Here is a 27,152-nt window from a genome sequence, read left to right as displayed (position 1 = left end):
GTGGTTGCTCCTCCATCTTCTCTTGTTCCCAAAGACCCTGTTGAATCTGCTTTAGCAGCAGCATGGAAGGACCAAGGCTGAACTCTGCCATCAGAATGTCCCCGCTAGTGTCACTCCCTCCTAGTGCAGAAGAGGCGTTGGAGCCTTGGAATTGTTGGAGCAAGTTCAGAGGAGGCCATGAAATTGATAAAGGGCATCTCCCTATGTAGACAGGATGGGAGAGTTGAGGTTGTTCAGCCTGGAGAAGAGAAGGTTGTGTGGAGACCCCACAGCACCTTCCAAGATCTGAAGGGGCTATAGGGAAGCTGGAGAAGGACTGTTTATCAGGAACTGGAGTGACAGGACAAGGGGGAAGGGTTCAAACTGACAGAGAGCAGATTTAGATAAGATATGAAGGAAAAATTCCTGCCTGTGAGGATGGGGAGGCCCTGGCAAAGGTTGCCCCATCCCTGGAAGTGTGCAAGGCCAGGTTGGACAGGGCTTGGAGCAACCTGGGATAGTGGAAGGTGTCCCTGCCCATGGCATGGGGAGGCACTGGATAAGCTTTAAGGTCCCTTCCAACCCTTAACATTCTGGGATTCTGTGCTTGGGACAGGGCGATGACAAAAAAAATTTGTTGTTGTTTGGGTCTGCAGGGTTTTTCTGCTTCATTACAGGGGCCATAGCTGCTTTTACAAACTGCGGGTCCCCACAGAGCCAGGCGGGGATGAAGCAGCTGCTCCAGGCTGGTGGGCTGCTCCAACGTTTTTGTTTTCCCCTCAAATTCTCCTTTAATATTTCCCTGGTGAAAGGATGTTGCTTAGGCAATTCCTTGCAAGAGGCAGCTTCTGTCTGCAAGGATGTAGGTGTTCCTAAGTGTGCTAATACAGCTTGTAATACTATCTTGGAAACAAAGCACAGGGATGTCTGAGTCCTGTTCAGGGGCAGGAAAAGTGGAAGTTGAGTGAGGTGAGTTAGAGGTGATTCTGTTACAGGCTATAGGTTGACTTGTACAATTAGAGCTCCATCAGTGAGTTCACACACTAGGAATATCTTCATTTCAAAATCAGACCTAAGTACCTGTAAGTGTGATCTCTCTAAAAATTAATTGTTAATTAATTTTCAAAACAGAGAAGGAAAAAGTGAAATATTATAGGTTAGGATTTAATAGAAGAGACACACACATGTACACAGTGTATATATATGTGTGTATATATATATATATATAAAAACACACATACACATATACATGTATATATATAGATATATAGATATAGATATATACATATACAAAAACACTGTATCTATCCTGCCAGGAAAAGAAATGACAAAATCTGTCTAAATATTTTCTCTACCTTGTGGAAGTACAGAATTCCTTAAATATATTTTGTATTAAAAAAACACTATTAGAAAGGATTGTTAGGATACTTAAGTAATATAGAGAGAGATCATGACCAGCAAAGCACATGAAATAAGAGTTTCCACCATGATTTTTTTTTTTAATTCTAGACTAGTTTGTCACAATGAAAAATTGTTGTTATTGGAAATTAACTCACTGTTAGTATTGAGCTTCAGATTCTGCCTCAGAGAGTGTGCAGGCATTGCTGTGTGAGTGGCTCCTCCTTTCAGTGCATAACCTCTGGTAATTTTTGCCTTGGATAAGATAACTCATTTTTAGTGCAATGTAGTAATGCAAAGATTATATAGCAGATACATAATATTTAATTCAAAGTAAATTTTAATGTCCCTATAGAATGAAGTTATTTTCATACAGCTTTGGAGTTTTCTGTGAAAAATGTGTGTTGTCTCATATTTCAATAACTTTTATTTTCCTATGTGAAGGAAAATATATTCCTGTAAGCATAAGTAAGTAGAAGAAAAATTACTAAAGAAGCTTTTCAGTTCCTTCTGAAATATTCTGTGTCTTACGGTTGAGGTCACTGCTTTCTTCATCTGTAGAAGATGGGCAAGGTGAGAGGTGATGGGAAAAGGACATTTTTGTCATAAGCTTCTAATTCTTGGTTTTATTTCTTAAGCTCAAAGTATGGTCCAGTGATACATGTTGACTGTGATTTCTGATTATTGGAACACAGTTTTCTAAGTCTGTCTGTGTTCATCTTTGTATGTCTTTAAAAAAATAACAATTTAAAAGAAATCCCCACAAACAATAAAACAGCTATTGAAGGGGAGCAGTGTGTCAGTCACAGTCAGTGTGCTGTCCCCTGGGACCTCTAGCAGAGCTGCTCCTTGTCTGTATAAATGAAGTGTTTAGTGCTTCAGTGTTTTACATAATGTTTCCTTGAATGATCTGAAAGAGGAAGCAGAAGGCACATTAGTTACATCTGCAGATGATACAGAGCCAGGAAGCCACAGCAACTGTAAGAATGGTGAGAAATTTAAATTGATCTGGGGAGCAGCAACGTGCAGGAATTACAAAACTGACAAAAAATTAAAATTTATCATTACAAATTTACAAAATCACCTTGGAAACATGATCCAAACTAAAGACACCTTGTGTGTCAGATTAGCTCAGTAAAGTGTTAATGATGTTTTCATTCACTCCCGCAGTGAGCAAGGTCTGTTTACCTTGATATCCCACCCAGTTAACTCTTTGTTATGGTATCGTGATCTTCAACCACTTCTACTGAATTTTCCTAGAATTGTTTTCAGTGTCACTACTGTGGTTTTGGTGATGAAGGACAAATAACTAGGCTGTTTCTTGGTTTAGTTGCAAGGAAAAACTAAGCAATATGTAGGAGAACTGAAATGGTCCATGCAGTGTCTGAGACACAGAAAACAGAACGATGAAGTTTGTTGTAAGAAAGTAGTTAATAGTCAATTGCTTTGCATAAAGAGTGAATTAAAGGCTAAAGACTGTTGGACTTGGATAGTGAGAAAGATGGGCAACTAAAATTCTCTGTGTCTCTGGTTTATTTATAATTACAATTGCTTTTGAAATGTCTGATTTTTGTTTGGTGTGATTTTAGTTGGCAGTGGTATCAGGCTTTCAGCTGAAATCTGTTGCTACTCACTTAAACCTGTTTTTTAGGATTATGCATATTTTGTTCTTTTGTGCAGAGAAAACTGTGATTATTTGTCCCATTTAAACGTATTTGTTTAATACCTTGTCTCAGTTGATTATATTAAAGCATAAGACAAAAGTGATGTACTCCCCTTGCTATTTCCTTCACAGTACAAGTAGGAGATTGTGTGGCTGTTTTATCTCTGCTACTGTGCCTCTCTATTTCTGTGGGAAGTATTCAAGTGTGCCGTGAAGCCTTTATCCAAATAGTGTGGTGGTGGCTTGCAAGTGATGAAAAACAGTTTCCTTTATGCAAATGTCCACCTTTGTTAATGCTGTCAGACAGCAAGTGTGATTCAGGGAATACATGCCAATCTGTGGGTCACTGATAATGTAATCTGATTTTCAAAAATAAATTGAAAGCATCTTTTCATCCGCAGCCATCAGATGTATGTCAGCTAAAGACAACAACACGTTAGAGACAGCACATGTGAGTTTGCAGGAAAGATATATGGTTAATTGGAAATTAAACCTTTGGGTTTGTCACATTTTCTAATAGACTGACCTTGCTGGAGAAGGTCATGATGGTATCATGTGTTGTTGGCAGAGACTTCCACAGATAAAAGATCCAACTTGAAGGACTGTTACTTGTTTCAAACAATGCCTTTGAAATCTTTATGAGCAGTTGTGTTACCAGGCCTTTTTCAGCAAAACTTAGTGAAATTTGCTATTAAAAAGGTGTTAACAAACAATATGCCTTTTTTTTTTAATGATGTCTTTTTTTAGTTATTCTCCTTGCCTTCCCAAGCAAAAAGAGGTGAAAAAGGAATGAAATAGCATTTCTGATTTTAATAGGTGAGGAGCCACAACACAGGTTGAACTCTCCCCTAGCATGTACCACTTACATTTTTATATATTTTAAGATGTTACTGCTGTGTATTCAAGTTGAAAATATGAGTAATAGTTCTATTCATAGGGAAATGCAATGCTTCTGTCAAATTTTATGTCAGTCTTTTTGATAATTACAAGATGCAAAAGAGGACCCCTTCTCCTTCTATGTACCCCTCACCAACTTGATGTTTCTGCAGGCATTTCCAGTGGAAGCCAAGTAATTTAAATACCTTTTTCCCCAAAAGTTCTGCTTGTATTGTGGTTTAGAGCTGGCCAAAATCTGGGTTGTGTCATCCAGCGCACCTCTGCATTTCTCAGGAGCTGCTCCCTCAGTTTTCTGCCAAGTCAGACAGTGGTGCTCCTGGATGTGGCGAGGCTCAGAAAGCCCCATGAGTGTTGTGTAGGCTTTATCAGCTGCAGAAGTGTGCCCTGAGGTAGCTCAGATTCCCCATCCTCTGCCCACTCCAGAGCACCAAAGCCAGGCCCTTCATTTCTGATTTGCTTTTCCTCAGATAGCATGTGTGACCCTCTTCAAGCAGCCTCAATATCCTTCTCCCATTGCCCCAAACTGCCATGTTGGGTATTTGGGTATCTTTACCCAGCTTTGCACACTTAGTTCAGCTGGTGCTGGTTTGTATGTATGGCTGAACCATAAAAAATCATAACAAAACCAACAGTTTTCTGTTGTTTTTCCCAGACACAGCAGAACAAATCTGTTCAGACCTCTTGTGTACCCTGAACAACATCCCTACTGCTGAAGAAATACAATAGTTCATTATAGATCCTGTCTTTTAATCTCACTGAATTAACAAGGCTACCTATTTAATTGAAGGACTCTTTTTATTGTTAAGATCTTGCTGTCTGAACCTTGGAGGTGACAACTTGCTGATTAGATTTTAGATATTATCTGTATAAACCACAGAATGCCAGGATATTTGGGGCTGGAAGGGACCTCTGGAGATCATCCAATCCAACCCCCTTCCCAGGCATGATCACCTGGAGCAGGTGACACAAGAACTTGTTCAGATGGATTTGGAATGTTTCCAGGCAGGGACACTCCACACCCTCCCTGGGCAGCTGTTTTGGGCTCTGCCATGTCCATGGAAAGAAGTTCTGCCTCATGCTGAGGGGGCACTTGTTGTGTTTTGGTTTATGACCATTGCTCCTTGTCCTGTCACTGGGCACCACTGAACAGAGTCTGGAACCATCCTCTGACACCCCTTGGGGATATTGGTGTGGATTGATGGGATCCCCTCTCAGTCTTCTCCTCTCCAGAGTTACCAGGCCCAGTTCTCACAGTCTCTGTTCATCAAGGAGATGCTCCAGACCCCTCATCACCTCTGCAAATAACTGGCATGTAGATTATTCCACATTTCTCAATTCTCTGTATGACAAAGTGACTGTTAAGTATTAAAATTTATTGGAGCAAAGTTTTGCGATCCTTCCTGTGCAGTTGGGATAACACACTCTGTCCTTGTGTCCTAGTTCAGACTTGGCTCTGTGAAGCTGCAGGAGGTCCCAAGTCCGGCCAAGGTGGTGAAGGAGCTCGTTGGTTACTGCCTGGACAGCCTGGGAAAACTGCAGGCCAAAAATGAGCACCTGCAGAGAGAAAATGAAAGGCTTTTCAGCAACTGGAGTGATGCAGAGAAGAGGTGAGTTTCACAAGGTGAACACAAGTTTTTATGCACTTGGAAGGTGTTTCAAGCTCAGTTGCCCCCAGCCCATGTAGTTGTAGATCTTCTTTGTCAAGGATACAACTAATATTACAAATTTGCAGTTAAAGTTGGTTTTAGCTTTATGAATTAAAAACAAACAAACACTTAATTTCTATTGAAGCCTCTTCACTTTCATTAGGAAGCCTTTTCCTTAATGTTATTTTTTTATAATTCTTAGCACTAGCAGTTTAAATTATTTACACTTTTGAGTGGGAAATAAGTTGCCATTGCTTCAATCTGTTTGCCTTGTGGAAGCAGCCAGAGTTGGAAAACTAGTGTGGTATTATGGGAAAAAATGCCAATATTTCGCAAGAGATTTTTATAAATGCTGTTGCATTTATGATCTGAATTGTCTGTCACTCTATAGCGAAGGAATCTGCACTCGTTTCAGCATAAAACTCTTAGCACAGAGAAGTCAAGAGATTTATCTTGTTTTTCTATAGCTTTACTTTTAAAAAAACACATTTAGGAAGATTGATGAAAGAATGTAGCTAATTGGCATTAATTTACCTTGAAAAAGAGACTTATGGTTTTCTTTCCCTCTCATTAAAAAGAGTAACAATTTCTCCTGACAGTCTCCCTGACAGGCATAGGGCCTCCCTAAGTAGTGTTTTAGTGCTTAACAGTGTAATTGAACAATAGTGTATTGTATAACCAGTACTGCATTACATGCTGATGTGTAAAAGGCATTAGTGCTTGTATCAATTTCCATGGTGGGGTGGCACTTTTACCAGGTAACCCCAAAGAACAGGTGGAAAAAAAAGAAAAAAAAATCACAGTTGCCTGACAAACTTTGCTCTCAGAAGCTGTGAAAGCTGGTGGATTTCTTTGGTGTGCTTATAGTTTGAATAGATGAAACATGGGTTTTCAAAATGAACTCTGGAGGTTTTATGGTCACCAGTCTTTGGCCATGTCTAATAAACGGAGAAGAAAAATAATTTTAAAATAATTTTTACCCAAACAGCGAGACTTATTTTTTTGCTTTGGGTTTTTTCTTTGGTTTGGTTGGATTGGGTTTTTAAAATTCTTTTTGCCACAGCCCAGTCTACTCTTTGCTCTTTTGGCTCCAAAAGCAGGACTCAATTTCTCAGAGCTGAACAAAGCTCTGCCTGCCTTTGTTCAGCAGGCAGGATTTCAGGATTTACATTCTGTATCACTCGTGTTGTTGAGTGGGTAAAACATCAAATGTAAAGCACGTGATGTGGAGAATTGTGCTCCCGACTCGCCTGGAGCTCAAGCATATCAACTCCACAGCCTCAAGCCTTGCAGTTCCCTATGCTCAAAGTCTCTTTTCTCAGGATTTCATTAGAATTAAAACATAGCAGGCACACTTCTGAGGGTTGGTTTTATTCTGGTTGACCATGGGGCACTGGATGGAGTAGTTCTATCATCCCATTTCCATTTCCCTGCTCCAATTTTCTTGACCATCACAGAGGTTTTGTGAGCAAGTGGGTGCCTGGGGATGCGTGTGTGTGCATGCTTACCTCAGGGATAGATGAGTTAAAATATCAGAGCAAAATAGCCGTTGTTCACATTTCATATAGATGGTTCAAGGCCAGGTTGGACAGGGGTTGGAACAACCCTGTTATTAATTGTAATAATCTGTAGCAAAATAATCCCTTGAACAATAACAATTAAATTTCTGATTTGGGCATGGTATGTATTTTTTTTTCAGACATCTGAAATTGGTGTAGATAAGCCAAATTCAAAATAACTCTTATTTATGTTGTGGTCAGCTACAGTGACAGTATATTTAAACCACAAATAGCTTATAAAAATGCAAGCTAGGTACTTAGGTGCTTGAAGCTGACTCTTCAGCATTAGCTCATCAGGATTCCATACCATTGCCAGTGTTGTGGGAAGCATGACTCTGAAATGCGATGAAGCAGTGCTGTGAGATCCAGGAATTATTTTAGAGCCCTGAGAACAAGGGTGAATAGCAGAGATGTTGAATTCTTTTTTTCTTAGTGTTGGATTGTGGACAATGCCACTAATAAATAAGTGCCAGTAAGTTACACAGTTCACGTTGACCTCTCTGAATTGTGTGTGATTGCTCTGCATTGAGGCAGCACTTAAAAGAACTTGGTTTTCTCAATTTATTATTTGTCATAGGGGTTGGTTTCAGTGGGCTGTGCAAGCCTTTTGATGCCTGTCAACCTAGGTGCTTTTGGCACATTAAAAGCATTGTGCTCACACAGCAGAGAGATCTGAGGATACACAAAATGGAAAGCACCAATCCAGCCATTAACCTCCATTTATTTTACCATGCTCAAAAGTTGTCTTTGAGATGAGCAGTTCCTCTCTTTGGCCTGGGGAGATGGTATTTCAGGAAGACAAATCACACACAGGCAGCAGCATGTGGTGAATTGCAATTAAATTTTGTGTTTGTAGTCTGTGAGGTATTGGAATGAAACCCAGACAGCTCTGCTTGGTGGTCACGTAATTCAGGTGATTCAGTGAATCCTAAAGGCTCCACAGAGCCACCCCACCTACATAATTAATGCATCCCTGTTCCTAAGTGGCAAAGGATTGTTGCTTTTTCACTGCTCTGTTTTCTAGTACCAGATATGCCATATAGTAGTATATTTTAAAGGCTCATAACTTGCAAATACAGCATTACTGTAATACTGATTTATACTGATCGTATGCTGTGCCAAATTAATGTCATACCTGTGTCTGGTGAATGTGTTTGTATGTGCATAACTTTAAAAAGAGAAAAACAAAAAAATGTATTCTTGTAAATGAAAGCAATCATATAAGATTAACTGATGGCATACAACTAATAGGTTTTGTGCACAAGGAAGAGTTACTATTCTAATCTATGCAGACAGTTGGTATATATATTTCAAAATGCTAATTTTTTGCTCCAGAGACTGAAGAAATTGTCTAGAATTGCCATTGTTTCCTGTACTATACTACTTACAGTACAGGCAGCATCAGCTTTACTTCACTGGAAGTTTCTGTTTACGTGGATTTTCATCAGTGGATGTCTTTGCAGGATTCAAGGGCCTCACTGAAATTATCTTTATATGGCACTTTTTTTGGCCAAATGAGCAAAATTTCTTAATGTAACTGTCTGAACCAACCCCAACTGCTCCAACACAAACCAGTGGCTTGGCAAAACAGAGGCACAGCAGTGATCACTTTTGCTGGTTTCTGTGGGAGAGGGGACTGTTCTATAGGATTTGATACAGAAAGGATTAGCATATTTAGACAAAATGCTTTTTTTCACCCAATTTTTAGGTATACAGGCACAATTAGTGTTGAGCATGTCCAGGCTCTTCTGGGTCCTTTATTAGGGTTTATAATTCTTTGTGAGTTGTCTATTTGTTTCCCACTAAACAGTTAACTTCCCTTTTGTAGGTGGAAAGTCTCCTGGTAGTTGATTAGTACATATGATCTTTCATTTAGGCATTATTGAACTGATCCATATGGTAATGATGTTCTGCTATTTGCATTTAAATTAGATGAATTATTTATCAACTATCAAGCATATCCCTTAAGCATTGCACAGTGGACTTAATATTTCATTAGATTTAATTTTTTTTTGCTACTGCCTTTCTTCTTACATGCTATATGGTTTTGATCTGTGAACAAATTGATTAGTATTTATGTAGGAAGTCTGTTGAAATATCTTACTTTATAAGTGAGTATTTTTTTAAATCTGTTACATTTTTGGGTTTAATAACAAAATAAGCCTCCTAAGCTTTTCTTACCAACCTTGCACAGATTGGTGAAAAGAATGTTTATAAGTTTGACTATTTGCTATATTTACCATGATCAGCAAGATTATCAAGATGTTTATTTGCTTGTTGTGTACACAGCTAAAAAAATGTTTGTGGTTCAATGCAAGGATTAAAAGGTTATAAAATATAGGAAACAAATATGGAATTGCATTTGCTACAAGTCATTTCTTGGGCTCATGTTTGCTTGTATTCCAGTTTTTCTTTGCTTATGAGATATTATACATCCGTGTTCTTAATTTTATATTTCCAATGTGCTTCATTTTATTGACATTGACCTATTCACAGGTGCATATTAAACTTCTTAAAAAACATGAAGAATATTTTACTCTGAAGATACTAATTAAGAGCTTTTAAACATTTTTATGTTTGGGGATTTTTTTCCCCCCTCTTCAAATATATTTTACATCAGACTGTGTAGTCCAAATTTGAGACCTGTCAAGCTAATCATATATATTTATAATCTCATAATGTGTATCCTGCCAAGGTATACCAACTATGGTGATTCAGTAGTGAAAATAAAGAACACTTGCCTATTTAAATTTTAGTTGGAGCTGTGCAGGAACCCATAAAAAAAAAGGCATGAAGAGAAATGTTGGAAACTTTCCCCTTTTGGTAGCAAAGTTCATTTCACTTTTCTGAGGGGGGGAAAAAGAAAAACTGCTGTTTCAGACACAAGGTGCTGGACTGGTACTGCGTGGTTTGGAATGGAGATTCCTGTAAGAGGAAGTCTGACCTCACTACAGAATTTTCTTCCAGGAAACAGCAAATTATTTTAAGAAGAATTAGCGTAATAGTTAATTTTACATTGCAGGCTGGAAAAATGTGTGGAGGCTAAAGAGAAGCTGGAGGCAGATCTTTATAACCGTTTTATTCTGGTGCTGAATGAGAAGAAGGCAAAGATAAGAAACTTACAGAAGTTGCTGAATGAAGCCAAAGAATCTGCAGCAGATGCCAAATGTACCAGGTATTCCTTACATTTCTTGGCTTTCTTGGTATCTTACCTGGTGCATATTTTAGTTTAGTTTGGATTCCTTTGGCCCTAACAGGGAGTGACAGTTCTTCCTGGCTGAGAGTTGGGTTATCCATAACAATGCTGTTAGTAGTGGGAGAGAAGGATTCTTCCTGGCACCTCTGCAAATAGCAGCATATTGCTCTGGATGCTGTAACTAAACATCCAGTGAATCTGTCCTGTTTTCTGTGGGGCTGCAGCTGATTTTCCATTCATAGTGTGTCCCTGCCATTTCCATAGGTGGTAATTTTCATATACATTCTCTCTGAATTATTTGATTCCTTTGGGAAACAAAAATATCTAATTTTTTTCAATTTTTTAATGTTTTCTAGGGATGATATAACTACTACTCAGATGGTTATAAAGAGAGAAAATGACTATGATGCCAGCACTGATGAGGAAAGTGAAAGTTTAACACAGGCCTCATTACCATCAGGTAAGACAGAAAGTATTGTCTTTGTGTGATATCACAAACAGGCTTTATGTGAATAAACCTTAAGGAAGGTAAAATACTACCTGACAGATTGCTCTGTGACAAGCCAACCTGCAAGCCTTAAAAACACCTCTCTTGAAGCAGAGGATAATACTGCCATTTTCAAATTAGAAGAGAGGAGGTTTAAAAGCATATTGCGCAAGTGAAGGCACTGTCACTTCTTCCAAAATGACAAATTGCACACTTTGCAAAACTAATGACAGTCTAACAGTACCTGAACCATCAACAGTTCCATTTGAAATTCTGGGAATCATGATGTGTGCACAATGATTGATAAAGTGTAAAATGTAGTTCCTGACAGTTTCAATAGTGTTAAAAAAGATAGAAAGAGAGAAGGTTTAACAGCTATAAAAAGAGCTGTGTGTGTAAATGGAATAGAAATGTATTTATAGCAGAATTCACTTTAATTTGTCAGTGAATTTTTGGTCTTGTGAAGATGCTCGTGAAACTTAATTTGACAAATCTTTCCAGGACTAGAATCTTGTAAAGTGTGTGGGATACAGCGATGGCCCATTCTACAATACCAGATACCGTGAATCAGAATTTTGGCAAGTTTTTGACAAACTAATAGGAATATACAGGACAAATACGTTTCAAAACTGCATTGATAGTTGCTATATGGTTATATGTGTGTGTATGTATATATATGTGTGTGTGTGTGTGTGTGTGTACATATATATATTTCTGTGGGTTCTCTCACTGGAGCTTTTTATTTCCACTGTAGGTAAAGGTAATCAAGACAACACTGTGTTTTTGTAAACCACCAGTTTTCTGTGCATACCTGGGAACCAGGAGTGTCCAAGACCCTGATACCAGTGATAAACAGCTTTGTCACTCCTATGAGCCTGTTTGTTGAGGGCTTTCTGGGGTAATATCAATTAAGCAGAGCTTTCAGGCAAATGGAGAAAATTGAAATAATGGAAAGACATCATTTATTGTTGTTCTGTGCTTTTCAGAAATTTTTGCTTTCAAATGTTGGTTGGTCATTTCAGATGACAAGGTGAGAAATACTTTGTTTTGTGAAAAGGCAAGGAAAAGTGGAAGATGTTGAGTCTTTTTCTAGATTCAGGGGGACTTAACTAGTTCAGTGAATGAGTTTTTGATATACATGCTTTTAAAAATGAAAACAGCCCCCACTGCCCTGCTCAGCCAATTGTGGACTGATCAGTGTAATAGGAAAATATAACAACTGTGTTTTAATTTGTGTTGTAAACAAAAATGTGTTTTCTTTTGCCTTTGAGGGCTGCAATAGTTAATATTTTGTCCTGACTGTAGAGCTCTTCCAGCAGCAAAATTTGCAAATAATATGAAAACTGTAAACTTAATCCTTTGGGTAACTCAATAAAAGTTTTTCAAGGTAATGGCATTGTTGCACCTGCACAATGAGCATCACTTAGGTCAGGTGATGCTCCCCCTGTGTGCACAGCTTTCTCTTTCAATGAACAGTAGAAAAGCACAGATATGTGCTGAGTATCTGAAGTCTGGCCTAGGATTTTCAGATGCAAAAAGAAGTCTGAGGCAGACCATGTCTCCATGGAGAAAACAGTGATTCAAGGATGAGTGGAATGAGCAGATAAATGAAGCTTATAGATACATGAAACATTAAGGACTGTAAGACATAAGAGATAATACAGATTATATTTGGGTTTTTTTCTGATTACCTTAGTTTTCCTATCTCTTAGTCAAACATGAAATTGCTTTTCCTTTTGGACTTGGAGTTTCATTGTGTGGAATGCAGGAGTCAGTAAGAATTAAAAGATCTTTGAGTTCATTTTAGTAGATATTGGTGAAACCCACAATCAAGAGAGGAGATCATAATTAAATAACTTCTTTGGAGGGAAGTGAAGACAGGTGGGTATATGCCCATATATGCATAGTAAGAGTGCATTTCCACATGTGCACGTCCAAAAAATTCACTGGGAATTGAAAAAGCAGTGGTGTTCAGCAGGTGATTTAGTTTGTGTTTAGAGGTGAACACTAGGGGTAGTTCCGTCATAACCGTATTCTGTTCTGTCAGCTAAGGAGGATGTGAAACAGAAGCTGTGAAACATAGACGTAAAATCAGTCACCTACTCAGGATATGTTGAACTACAGAGTTTAAAACTGAAGATTTTGCTTAACCATCAATAATTGTTTTCCTTCCTTAATTTTTGGGGCACTGAAGGCATTCCAGTGGTTTTGGAAAAAAAACCTACAGATACTACAAGAAAATTAAATGGCATTTTTTTATAGTAAAATTAAATTATTAGTCTGATCCAAAGATTGGAACAGGACCCAAGGAAGAAAAATATTAAGAAAAAGTGTAAGAATGATTAATTGCAATCTTTGTAAAGGGGCAGAAACTAGAGCCTGAAAACTGGAACTTGTTTCATCTGTGATGAGATTCCCAGCTGTCTGGTCAACTAGTGAATGACTTGCATAAGATATCGTGTTGCACAGTGTTTTATTCAAGAAATTAGAACATGGAAATTAACATAACATGAGATAAATACATTTTCAGATGAGCCTGTCTGTTTGTCTTAAAATACAAATGGAGAGTTATCAGTCCTGGTATCTTTGGAGTGTGAAATTGAGGGTGATTTATTTAAACCAGTTTGCATTTTGTGATACACCAACTATGAACAAAACGAACTAACACGGTGTAATGCCATGATTTTCAGTCCTTTTACAATTCACTTGAGAAAACCAACAATATCTCCAGCTGGCCTTAGTGTAGCTCCTTCTGCTACCTAAAGCTGGGATTATCTCCAGGGACTGCCATCACCTTCCCCAGGTGGGGACTCACCAAGAGCTCCTTGATGCAGTGCTATGTCAAGTTTGGACATCCAGGTTTGAAGAAAAATGTACATGTTACCAAGATAGGGACAATAATGTTGTGATAAGAATAGAAGCTTCCTCCTTACAGTAGCAGATAAAGTGTAACCTAAAAATTTACCTAAAATTTCAGGGGGTTTGGCATTTACAGTACTATTTGTAGGTGATTTCGGGTTTGCTTTTTGACAGCAGTGTCTGCTTCATAGCTTAAAGCCAAGATCAACTGAAACATGGCAGTTTTTGTCTCTAATCTACACAGAGATGTAGTTAATGCTTTGTATTGTAAAAGAAAAAACTAAAATCGAATTAGTAAGTATATTAAAGCACTCAGAAAAACAGCTGATGTGTATGAGAAGTAAAACTTTTAGAAACAGTATTACATTTATAAATAACACTGTATGTCATTCCATACAACAGCTTTGCCCATTGAGCCATGAGCATGGGGTGAAATTTATATGAAATATTGGTTAGGATTGTGAATGTGAGATTGAAAAAGACACACAATCCCAGCTTTCACTGCAGTTTAATAAATACTTATGCAGCAGCTACAGATGATGTGTCAGATCCTTGTAAATACCTGTGAGCTCCTGTTTGAGAGAGGAAGGAGGAGATGAAGGAAATTCTTCTACTGTTCTTCATGAATGGGGTGTTAGGAATGTTTCTTGGGAGAGTGGGAAGTTGCTTTTGGTTTGGATTGTTATTGTTTTGGTCCAGGGTTGGTACGATTCTGTCTGAGTCACCAAAACCAGGTAGTAGTTGTTTTTTTCCCTACTGGGACATCAACAAATTTTCACCAACTGGAGCAGGTTTGGAAATGTCACAGAGGTTTTGAGTGGAATGAGACTGTTGGTCTTTTCATGTGCTGTTGCCAACTGGACCTGTTTTTATTTTAAGGGGCTAAAAAAAATGGCTAAAAGTGGCCATTACTATATTTCTCTTAGTCCACAAGAGTGACTGGGTGACTTAGCATGATGCCACCACACTGGTGCAAGATGTTTCTGTCATTTTAAAATTCAGAAACACTTACTCTTTAAGTAATTAATTTAACTAAGTAATTAAAGTATTCTTTAAGTATTCTTGTTTAAGGACAATCCAGAACGTAACACAGCTGCCACTGATTCCTTTTTCTTCTCCTCTGTGCTGAATTTTATTGCTGCTGAGTCCTCCCAGAGATCCTAAAATGATAAGAAGATTATCAGACTAATAAAATATCATTTGATATTGTGGTTGGCACTCATGTCTTTGCCCTACAAATTAGACCCTCTTATTAGCTGAAAAATACTTTAGTGATCCACACATCAGAAAGTTTTTTAAACAGGAATAAGGATTGGATAAACTTTTCTGCTTCCTTCCCAGCAGCTGGAAAGGTAGATGGAGGGAAAAAGTTTCTCTCTTCACAGTGTTTGGAAAGTGACCAGAAAAGAGAATATTATTCCTCTTCCCAAGTATGTGATGAAGCTGCAGGGAAAGATTTAAATACTGCAATCTGTAATAGATGTGTGAAGAATAAGGTAGCAGATGGGAGATAAGCAATGGAAGGAATTATTTTACAATGTATTATTGTTATTTCCAGTTATAATGCTACTATATATAATATAGTTATTTCCAGTTATAATGCTACTTGTTTTGCATGTAGGCAAAACAAGGCTACTGGGCACCCATTTATACTCAGCCTGCATCCTCTCTATTTCAGTTTCTCTTGTCCCTGAGTTCCTTAGATGTATTTCACATTATAATTGGTGGAAGTTAGTGCTCCTTGGGGTAAGGAATCGCCTCATGATCTAGCCTGTTGGATTAAGTAAATTTTATGATCTGTGTTTCTTGCCGTGTGTATGGAAATATTCCATATTAAGTGAGTCCTCAGACATTTAGTACTCATACTTCTCTGCATGTTTGATGGTGAGGACAGATTCAGAAGTCGCTCTAATAAACTCACTGTTGTGCCTACAATAAATAAGAGCAAGCACCTTTCCACTTTCCACTGCTTCACTATGCAAATGTTCTCATCCCCCTCACTCAGATTCCTGCCTTGGGGATTGCAGTGTTGTGCCTTCAGGGGTCTGTGGCTCCTTAAGTTTAATTAGCTCTCTTGTGTAGTCCAATCCACCGATGGCCTGATGCTGCTGGTTAATAAGCTTTGATCACAGTTAATAATAATAATAAAAAAGCCTGTCGTAACAGCACCTGATTGTGCTGTACAGTAAAGGTCCATCTGTGAAGGCTTATCTTTAAAAGTCTGTTTTTAAGAAGTTTTAGTATTTAGCCATTTAATTTACTTCAGTCTTAAATTATTTCTTTTTCTTTGTCAAGCTATAATTGGAAATGGTTCTTCCCAAGGAATAATATCATTTTCCTTTCCCTTGAAGCTGTACATACCTTTTTTCCTGAAACTTAACATTGATTCCCCCCCAGCCTATGATTTGATGCCTGTAAAATATTTGTGGTTGCCAAACTGCTTTCCCTCTGTGTTGTACCAGGTGCTATGGTCAAAATACATTGACAGTGCAAATACCAATATGTTCCATGTCCCTTTAGAAATCCTAATGTGAATATTGCACTGAGGGATTTATAAAGTACTACTTTCACATTTTACTATGAAAATTATCAAGATTGCTTATACCTCTGCACAGACCTTCTTACTGTCCATGCTTTTGAGAGGGTGGGGGGTTAATTAGAGCAGAGCTGGACATAAATTCTGTGAGTAAAGACACTTCGCACTGAGCAGATATTTGTTTCCTTTGGAAATAAAACGTGTAACTTGACCATCTTCACAACAGCAGTAATTTGGTGAGACTCTTTGTTTTCTCTTCTTCCTGAACCTATTTGGACACCTGTTGGTTGAGAACATTAACTCATCAGTTGTGAAACTGCAGCACTGGTGGTGCTGGAGCAGGGCCACTGACAGCCCTGCTCCGTTCCACCTCCCCCACCCCACCCCCCACCTCCCCCCCCCCCGCAATAAACAATTAAAGAGCAACTACTTATCAGGTGAGGAGGAAACCTCTGCCAGTCATCAACAACCTGCTTGGGGTAATCCACATTCCAGTGCTTTTGTTTGTCCTTGGGCTTTTAAGTCTGTTCAGTATCCAGCATAATGGCCCTTTTAGGGTCTCTTGTCATGAAAGGAAATAGCAATAATTATTCTTCTTATACCAAAATATGCTTCAATACTTGTATTATGGATCATAGAAGTTACTGAATTCAGTGCACAATGCGATGCAAACCTGCCAAGGAAACCTCTCTGTCACAGAACTTCATTATGAACTTTATCGTTCCACTAGACCAGGTTCCTCCAACCTGGTGTTAGACACTTCCAAGGATGGGGCAGCTTCTCTGGACAACCTGTGCCAGTGCCTTGCCACCCTCACAGGACAAATTCCTTCCCAGTATCCAATCTAACCCTGCCCTCTGTCAGTGTGAAGCCATTCCCCCTTGTTGTATCACTTCAGGCCCTTGTAAATAGCCTCTCTCCATCTTGTGGGCTCGCTTCAGGCACTGGAAGGCCACAATTAGGTCACCCCAAACTCTTCCCTTCTCCAGGCTGAACAATCCGAATTCTCTCACTATCAAAAATATTTAAGTATACTTCATGATATACTGAAAACAAAATAATTCACATTCAGGTAACACAGCTCATTTGTGTTTCCTTCCCTTTGGAAAATATGGCTGTAGCTTTAAGAGTTGATCTTGAGTTTAGGAGCTCTTGGAGAGGTATCCTTTCATCAAAGAGAAGTAGTATTGGTTCTCGAGAAAAAATGGTTCCTGCAGGGGAACGATAGCATGTTCCTACAATCCTGAACGTTGGGATAAAATCCCTTATCTTCAGCTATGGAAAGGACTCCTATCTGTGGCAGTCAACAAAGCCTGGATCCTGCAGGTTCTGGCAGACTAGAGAGCAGCACATTGCAGATAAATTTGCTGAACAACTGGTGGCTGCTTCATGTTTTGTAACAGCTCTTCTGATGTTAAGTTGAATATTTTGTAGGTTTTCTTCTTACACTTCATGTTTTCCTGTGTGTTTTCTTGGAGCTAATAGCGAGTCAAGCCATCAGAAGTTCCCACAAGCTGTTTACCTACCCCAGTTTGTTTCTGTACGGGAACAAGCTGCCACTTGTTAGTTCGGAGTGTTGCTTTGTCTCTGACAAAATGCTGGAAGTACCTTTGATCTGGCCACCTGTGTAACATTCGCCGTCCTAATTATCCTAATTGCTTCCCAACTGTATTACAATGTCTCATTCCAGCAAACAGCCTATCTTGATTGAAAGCTGGGTTGTTCAAGATTGCGCTATGGTTGCTCCCTTGATTTATTACTTACCCAGGTTAAAGCAAGCACACATCCTTGTTTTTAACTTGGAAATTTTCTCTCACCCTGTGACACTGGTGGGTCTTCTCTAGATTTAAGAGTTGATTTCCCTATTTGGACTTGCTTTCTGCAGCCCTTTTCTTTTTGTGTTTCTTCAAACCCAGTGAATAGTTGATTGGAAACAGATTTTACACCTAAAGAAATGTCAAAATCATTATATTATAAAAATAAGAATAGAAAAGCATTTTATTTTAACCCTTTAAAAGGTCTTTGATTAAGAAGCAAAGCCAAGAATTTCTTTGCTCCATCTAAAAGTCATGAATGTAATACTCCTGTAAACTTTTTTTGGTTTGGGTCTTTTTTTTTAACTTATTTCCTCCTCCTCTTCTATCCTGCTTGTTTTATTGGATATTTTTGTTATTTATATCTATCTTAGGTAAAAGAGAGTGTCATAAAATCAGCTTCCTATTTGTCCTTTAGCTTTTATTCTTAAAATAGCACATGGATCAATCTAAAAGATATTAGGGGTGGGGATGAGGTGATAAAAATGTATTGGAAAAAAAATTGTTTTACTCAGTAGAAAAACTAAATGATAACACTGACCGATACATAAATTCCACAGAAATCATTTGGAATGTTGCCTCATTTCTTGGAAAGCAGTTTGGGTATTTTTTTGTCAGTCATTGTACCGGAAAGCTGAGAAGTTCCTTTTTATCTTTAGCATGAAAACCTCTCCTCAAGGATTCTTTTCCTCAATCTCCATACCACTGCATAGGAGTTTTATGCAAATTAGAAATTTGTAAAACTTAGAAAGGAAGAATTGGCTTTAAAATAATTTGGAGACAATAGGCAAATGGCACCTGTAGCTCCAGTTTCTGTCATGCATTTTGCTGTGTTCTGCTTGTTTTTGAAGATTAAGCTGAACTTGTTGATTTATGCTCCTTCACTGGCCAAGTGATTTCACAGAGGAGCCATCAGTCACAAAGCTATGTTCAGGCAGGTCAAACATTAAGTTACACCCTCTAAAAGATGGAGGGGAGATGCTTGCAAAACTGGAGCCATCAGCATCCTCTTAGTTGTTTTTTTACTTACTGCGTAAATTAAAAGTAACAAAAGATATAATGCCAAATCAAAAGTATCGTAAACTCTGATTTCTGCTTTTTTTAGCTGGGTGGAGACTAGAACCCAACATACTGAATCAGAGAGAGAATGTATTTTCTCATAATTACAAATGCCTCATTGTATTTACTTTTTTTTTATGTCTGTTTTATTTTACTCTAATGGGACACATGTAACTGGACAACTTCTAGTGCTCTGTAAAAAGCAAAATGACAATTCATGAGGTCTAGGGCTTTACATATATATTTAGGAAAACAGGGGGCAAAACCCCCTTCCCATTATTTTGCAATGTATGTTCTAAAACAGCCTCATTTTCACTGTGCTTAAACTAAATCTCTGTCTGAAAGCTGTGTACTCAGATAAAAAGGTGATACATGTCTGTGCATCCTGAGTATAACCCTCCTCTCTTAGAAGCTAAAGATCTAACTTTTCTTCAAATAAATTTGAGTAAAAACATGCTCAAAGATGGATTAGTCTTTCTGCAGATTTCTTCCCCATTTCACAACCTTTTACCTGGTGACAGCTTTGCTCCTGTTCCTGTGAGGCAGCAGATAAAAGGTGTGATCTTGATCACCTGGGACTGTTCATCACATCTTTTGTAGTCTTCACAAACTGAAACCGAGTAATTTACCTTTCCCAAGAATGTATCCCTATAGTCAGAACGCTAACCTTTTCTTCCCTTGTAGCTTATAAAAATGCCATTATTAGCTCGTTTATAACTCGTTGTCAATTCTGTCCGCGTTTAAAAAGGGACAATATCACTCCTCATGCCAACAGAGGAGCCCTCACTCCTCAGTGAGAGGCTGGTACCCGCTGTTCTAGAAATTTAGATATCTAACTATAAATTAAAATGGATGCCCTTTTTTAATGCTTTTTTTTTATGTGGAGTAAAATATAGAACTTATTATGTAGATACCAGTTGTGTCCGATTTCAGCATAATTAAAATAAAAAAGGTATATAAGCATACATTTGCATGTACCAGTATTTTAGAATGTACTGGGAAGATAATAAAAGTTAAAAATTGCCATTTATTCCATAATAGTTTTTCTTAGCCTCTCTCAACCAAACAACTGCCTCAAATGTTTGAAATCCACAATTAAAATAGATTAGTCTTCGGTGTTGATGGCCATGGCAGAAAAACAGTTTACTATGCTGATTCCAAATGACTCCCAATTTACTGCCAGGCCATTCCTTTGTTTAGTTTGAGAGGAGACCTTATTTTTTATTTAATAAAAATATTAAACTTTCTCAGCACAAAAATTAGTAAGTACCTCTTTGGCAACTGATAGCTGATGATATCAAATTTCAAGAGTGACCAAAGTAATTTCCATGATTTAATTGATTAATTGGACAACAACTTGGAAAGTTATTGAGTGTAACCTGTTCAAGCAACACCAAAAATCTGAAATCTCTTATGCTGGTCCTTCTGCAGGGCAGGTGGTCGTGTTCAGTTTTGTCCATCCTCAGACATCAGTGTGAGCGGGGAGTAACAGGCAATGTGAGTTGGGGAGCAGGAACTGGGTGGGAAAAATGTAGATTTCAGGAAAATAAGGAGAGACACGATGTAATATAAAGCTACATTTAACACCAGTGTGTAATGTTGGTGTAACTTTCCTTACTTGCGTCTGAGGTCTGTAGTTTTCTAGAGGAATCTGCTGATACTGCACAAATCCCTGTTACATATGCTTTTGGCAGTGAAATGCTGGTTTGTATTTGTGAAATGCTGCCACCTTTTTGCCAGCGAAATGAGCATTTTGCATCATTTTTATACCTGCCACCTGGTTTCCTCATCCTCTTCTCACTCTGCACCTTTCTTTGCCCACAGCCTTGTCATTAATTAACCCATTCATGGCAGTAAGTTAATTTTTGTCCCTTTAATGAACCTATTTGTTTCCAATGGAGAAATAAACTCAACTTGTAGGAGAACATCTTCCAGCACTGCTTTGGCTCAGCTCAGCTCTGCGCCCGCAGCTGAGACTTCAGATCTTCCAGGACAGATTACCTGGCTACAGTATCACTCCTGCTTATACAGTCCCCAGATTTCCCTCTGCTGATCCTGCAAGCTGCATCTCCAATTCCATAACGGAAAAACAGTGCTTGTTGGGGATTAGCCATACTGTGAGCTGTTGTCTCAGCCAGGAAAAAAAAAATAGCTCTTTAATCTATAGCCAGGTGTTGGATTCTCACAAGGATACTCATTACTTGGGTTCCTGGGAGAGAAGGGTCAGGTCAGGAGTATCTGATTGCCAGCAATTTCCTGGGAAACACAGGAGGCAGTCTGAAGGCTTTGAGGTAGGAGCTGAGAAACACTGTGTGGAACAAAGTGGTTTACCTATTTGTAATGCCCAGGGGTTCTCTCAGAGGGTGATGTTGGCATTTTGCCTCTCTGCATTGCCTGTTTGAATTTTGTCCCACTATCTCCATGAAGTACGAATATATTTTCACTGAAAACTTCAAAGTAATTAAAAAAAAAAAGGAGACATTTAAAGTATAAAATGAAGCTGTTGTGTACTTCTTGCTTGATAGTTTACTTCGTTACACCTCAACAAATATTAACTTCTCCAGTCAGGCATAAAATTCTGTTTTGGGAAGGGTATCATTAACTAAATGGCTCACTAGCAGCTCATTACTCCTGCAGAAAAAGGATCTAAACAATTTATATGCAACCGTTTAATTCAAAGAAGACTTTCAGAATTTTGATGAAGGTAAAAGTTTCACTGCTTCTTATTTTTTGTTCAAGAGGTGAAGAGAGAAAGCACATTATAAAACCACTTAGTCACCTTTCTGAAGTTGCCCTGTGGCCTGGGAGACAGGGAAGGAACATGTCTCACAGCATAAGTGATAAGATTTGGGACACGTCCTTGAGAAGTGAGACACTGGCTCCTTGCATCACTGATCAGTGTATGCTGAGGGGAATGTGAATGAAACAGAGAGCAAAATGTGTGTCTTTGTGTTACCTGGCAGGGAACCTCACTGCTGGATGGTAAGCAGCAGATGGCAAAATCTTGTGGAAATGCTGTTTTGCCAAAGCAGTTGCATGTTGTCAGCCACTGGATTTCCTTTGCTAAGATACTCTGTTTGTGGCTTCCAGTGACTCCTCTTTTCTGCAAGTGAAAGACTCACAGCATTTTTTGGTTGGGATATTCAGGAACACTGCCTTCATATGGGAGAGAAAACAGTAAAAGGTGTACAATATGACACCGATATTGGGGTAGTAGGTAATTTTCTTGGCTAATTTGTTTTTTAAAAATCCCACAAAACTCACAAAACAGGATTGTTTGTAGATCATAGAATCACAGAATAGTTTGGATTGGAAGGGACCTTAAAGCTCATCCAGTTCCACCTGTATCCGAAGGTGAATCCTCATCCGCAGTTCATTCCAACTCTGCTCCCAGGTTCCAATGAGCACGAAGAGCACTCTGTTCATCACCTGTTCTTTGGGAAGGTCTGTCCCTTGCTCATCCTTGGCTCTGACCAGGACAGATTGCAGGCAGCCTGAAGACTGAGTTCCGTCATTTCCTCATTTGACAACAGCAAATCTGAGTCACAATTCCTGGCACTCTCCCATTCCAAAAGAAGGTGTGCTTAATAAACGTCCCTGCAGAACACTGCTGCTTCTTTGCATGGCTGCTTCCTGAAAAATGAGCCTTTGTGCAGGAGATTAAAAACATGTTGATGCTTGTTCTTCACTGGGACCTGCTTGTAAATTATACCCGACTTGATTTCAGTTCTGCTGGACAAAATGGTCAACTCAAATATTGTCACCTACTTTGGTTTTTAAAAGAAAAGACATTTTTTTGGACTGATGTAAGATACAGATAGAGTTTTAGATTAAGTGGATTTTCAGTCATTTCAGTGTGCTGTCATTAATTTTTCATATGATGTGCGCTATTTTTTTTTTTACTTTGTTTTTTTCTGTCCCCCTGGGTTTAAAACTATCTCATTAACCAGTGAAATTTAGGAATGTGTTCTGCCAAGTGTTTGTAAGCTCTGAGGATATTAACAAATCCCTAACCAAGCACAAGATACCGTCAAGATACAGAAGTAAATTAAATACACATCCTCTCTGTGTGCCCAGGAGGGATAAACTCCAATTGTGCACTTAGCTTTAACTTTTCATCAAATTGGAGAACAGAGAAGTGTTTCTTTCTGGAACTCCTAGTGTAGATTTCCAAGAAATGATTGAGGCTTATAGCTTTTAGGGAAATGTAAAAAGTGCTTCTGCCCACCAAGGACTTCATAAAGATTTTTGGCACTTGTGACATGAATACATCTGTCTTTTCCCTGTGTTCAGAGATGGAGGCAGATTGTAAATGATGGAAATGTGATCTTCGATTTCCCACCTGCCTGTGCCTAAACTGATAATATTTAATTTTTTTTTGAGAGAGAGAAATGAAAGGTTTTGCACAGCAAGCCATTACATTGAGCAGCTGACCTCAGTTACTGTAGGCTGATGACGTTGACTGCATCAGACCAAGAGTCCTAACATCTCAGGAGCCTTTCCTGTGGAACAGGGCAGGGATTAGAAGATTCCTACTGGAGAATTTTTAAGGGCTATGAGTGCTTTCATGACACCTTTAAGATATTTGGATCATGAGATTGATGTCAGTCATTTTCACAAAGCACCAGCAAGGTCAAAACTGTGACTGGCCTTTGGTTTGGCTCTTGTGTGAGTGAATTATATCACTTTTTAGGCTGTTGAACTGCTTACTGATGGTTTGTTCTTTGCTCAGTTGCAACACTGGGTTCAGGAGCTGCCTAATGAAAAAACCTACTGTCTTAGTTTAACAAGATTACAATTTAGAAATTAAGGAACTTCAAGTGGAAGTGTGGAAAAGGAAGAGAATAGATTTTTATTAACAAAATCTGAATAAACAACAAATGGTGCAATCAAAAACTTTCAGAAGAAACAAAACAAAGTCCCAATTCCCCAGGTGGGGGGGAGAAACCCGTGGCGACCTGGGGCGGGGGAGGGAAGGGAGAGAGGGAGGCAGGACTGTCCCGGCAGTTCAAAGGCTGCTCGCAGCCACGTGTGCTCGCAGCCCGATGGCTTCACAGCCAGCGGTGAAAGGCTCTTTTTTCCCACAGGCAGTCCCGGAGGCAGAATAGCTCGCTCTGAGATGGGTTAGTCTCTCTCTTCGAGGTGTCCTGTGGGGAAAAAAACCAAACAACGCTTCCTCTCAGGAAAGAAAAGGAGGCGGCCGACACTGCCCGCCTCCACCTCCCCTCCCGCTGTGTCCGGGGGGGGCCCGGACAAAAGACTCCCCAGCCTGGTCCCTCACCACTGCGCTTCCAGGGAACCTTCCCCTTTTCCCGCTGCTATGTGCTACCCAGCGCCTACGGCTTCGCTCCGTCCCCCACTCCCTCCAGACTCCCCCATCCCGGAAGAAACAAATTGAGGGGGTGGGGTATGATGGGAAAAACGGGACGCTAGGTAAAAAATTCCAACATCTCTTTTGAAACCTATGATACCTACTATCTTTCTAGGCACGTGAACATCAAAAAGCCGTTTTAATGTCTGAGAATTTCCTGATTAGCTTTGTGGCATAGTTAAGTTTTGGTAGTCTGAGAAAATAATACTCAGAAAATCGTGTTACATTGGGAACAAGCATCATTCTCACTGTATCCTGAGAGAAGGAGGGACTTGTCCACCTCATAGAATCATCGAAATATGGAAACACAGAACCACTTAGGCTGGAAAAGACCTCTAATGTCATTGAGTCCAAGACTTAACCCAGCACTGCCTTGTCCCTAGACACCAAATCCATACATTTTTGGAACACTTCCAGAGATGGTGATTCTACCGGGTCCCTGGGAAGCCTGTTCCAGTGCTTGACAACCCTTTCTGTGAGGAAATTATTCCTTATATCCAATCTAAAACACCCCTGGAGCAACTTGAGGCTGTTTCCTCTTTTCATGTCTCTTATGTGGGAAAAGAGCTCAGCCCCCATGCTGGACTTTCAAGAAGATATTTGTTGTTAAGTTTTGGACAGCTCAGAAGAGGAGATGGTTTATTGCTTCCCTGCTTATCCCCAAAGACAGGATAACTAACGATGGAAGAAATGCAGCCATTGTAAGTACTTTTAAGTGCATTGGAGGTATTTTTGTGTGCAGAGAAAGGCCAACTGTGCCAACCGTCCTCCATTTTTTGAAGTGACACAAACATTGAAGAGCTGCTCTGAGAATCCAGATAAGCTGGCACTTGCAGGAGATGTTTATATTTTATGGCTAAAACACATTAAATAGTTTTCTAAAGCTCTAAAGTTGTATGTTTAGTCTACTAAGGAGAATTTTCTCTGCATGAACAATGTAAAGTTGCTTTAAAATAACTCTCTGGTAAATTCTTCCTGGGCAGGAGAGTGTCCTCCAGCAAATCTCTGTTCAGCTGGAGTGAAAGGAATGGGCACAGGGAGATGTGCCTTAGTGGGGCAAGGGGCGAACCCACAGTTCCTGTCTTCTGGTGGGGGATAATGTATTAAATTCATGGTACAGATTAGGGATTTTGTAGCTCTTTTGTGATCTTGAAGTTGGCTTTTTTTTTTTTTTTGTGCCTCTGAGTTGCTCAGGCTGGACTGTGCTACTGCTGTTCCCATTAAGAAATACACTGATATTTTAATTTGTGTCTTGCAATAAATCATCCTCTTGTGGCACCCGGGCCTGATGAACTTTAAAATCCATGTCTGGGAGACAGGAGGTGGCTTTATTTTTCTTAGATACCTTTGGATAACTAGATCAACACAGTTGTTATTAGTTAAAATAGTTGTTATCATTAGAAATGGTTTTAGAGGAAGTAACAGGTATTTTTGTGGTGAGGATTCCAATGGAGGTACACGGCATTTTCCTTTTTATACTACCAAAACAAGAGGCTCTGGAATGACTGCCTTGTTACCTGACCATGCCGGTTAAAGGGAGTCCAGGGACTTGGAGCCCATTGTGGCATCCAGGAATGTCCTTCCCAAACTCTCATCAGCTTTTCCAAGGTTGGGAAAGCTTTCTTGTATCAAATAGCATTTCACATTCTGGGGTAGGTATCGTGTACTAATGAGTTAAAAATGGATATTTTGCAGGATGGTCATGGTAGTGCTTTTTTTCCTGCTAATCCAGAGCTTGTGGGGGAGGAAAACAGTCTGTAAGACTGTTTTGTATAATTTAACAAAAAACTACACAACTAGTATGTAGAGATTTTACTAGAGAAGAAATGGTCAAGAAGGATTCCAGGTGTTTCTCAGGGAGTGATATTATTCATTTGCCTTTTCAGGAAATACACTTTGAAAAGACTATGTTCATGCCCAGCATGCAATTATCCTTTTTGCTTTGTTTTGTGTATTTCACCAGCAAACCACCCCAGAATAATACTCTGAATTCTCAATTGGCATAATTCATTATGGCTCCACTGACTTCCAGAGGGGCTGCTTTGGTTTACTCTAGCCAGAGTATTCAGTTCTGAATATGTAATAAAAGTGTTACTCATCTGAGCAGCCGTTATTCACATCAGCATTTTGTGCCCAGTCCTGGATGTTTTAATGTGTTTTTTGTTGACCAACAAAGAGGGTGTTGTGCACTCCAGGGAAAGCATGGACAAAGATTAGATGCATCTTTCTGTGTTTTTGAACTTTATTCTGACATTTTTTAAAATGTCTTATTTGGAACTCTCTGTGATCTAATTTTTTTTCTTTTTTTTTTAGTTAGGTATACCAGTATAATAATGATTAATCCATTCCAATAAAAGAAAATGACAGGTTCTTAAACATCTTTTTAGACAAGTGTTTTGATGGTTAGAAACAATATTAGTTAAAGGCAAAAATTCCAGCATTAGGTAATACCAACATTGTTTTTTCTAAGGATCAAGCTGTCAAAGATAGCACTATTTAGGATAGCTGGAGTACTTATAAGATGGAGCCTTTAATTTTAGAAAATGTCATACTGGGATTATCTATTGTACATTTCTTTTTTTCTTGGAAAGAGTGAAAAATCAAACTATACAATATTTTCTGGTTATAGAACATTATTATGGCTTTCTGCCATCTCACACATCAGCTGCTTAACCCAGTGACCTTATT

General features: G+C 39.0%; 1 protein-coding gene across 7 annotated transcripts in view; it reads left to right on the top strand.

Moving 5' to 3' along the window:
- XRCC4 (X-ray repair cross complementing 4) overlaps positions 1-27,152 on the top strand; it is a 142,262-nt gene that overhangs the window by 49,962 nt on the left and 65,148 nt on the right. For all 7 annotated transcript variants that reach the window (XM_051806771.1, XM_051806775.1, XM_051806777.1 and 4 more), the window contains 3 exons: positions 5,378-5,544; positions 10,165-10,317; positions 10,695-10,798. In XM_051806771.1, the coding sequence (XP_051662731.1) occupies positions 5,378-5,544; positions 10,165-10,317; positions 10,695-10,798 (424 nt within the window). The remainder of the gene's footprint in view (positions 1-5,377; positions 5,545-10,164; positions 10,318-10,694; positions 10,799-27,152) is intronic.

This window comes from Manacus candei, unplaced genomic scaffold (genome assembly GCF_025592945.1).
Source record: "Manacus candei isolate 608988 ecotype Guabito, Panama unplaced genomic scaffold, ASM2559294v1 h1tg000068l, whole genome shotgun sequence".
Lineage (NCBI taxonomy): Eukaryota > Metazoa > Chordata > Aves > Passeriformes > Pipridae > Manacus > Manacus candei.
Note: the sequence above shows the minus strand (reverse complement) of the source record. Positions and strands in the feature narration are given on the sequence as shown.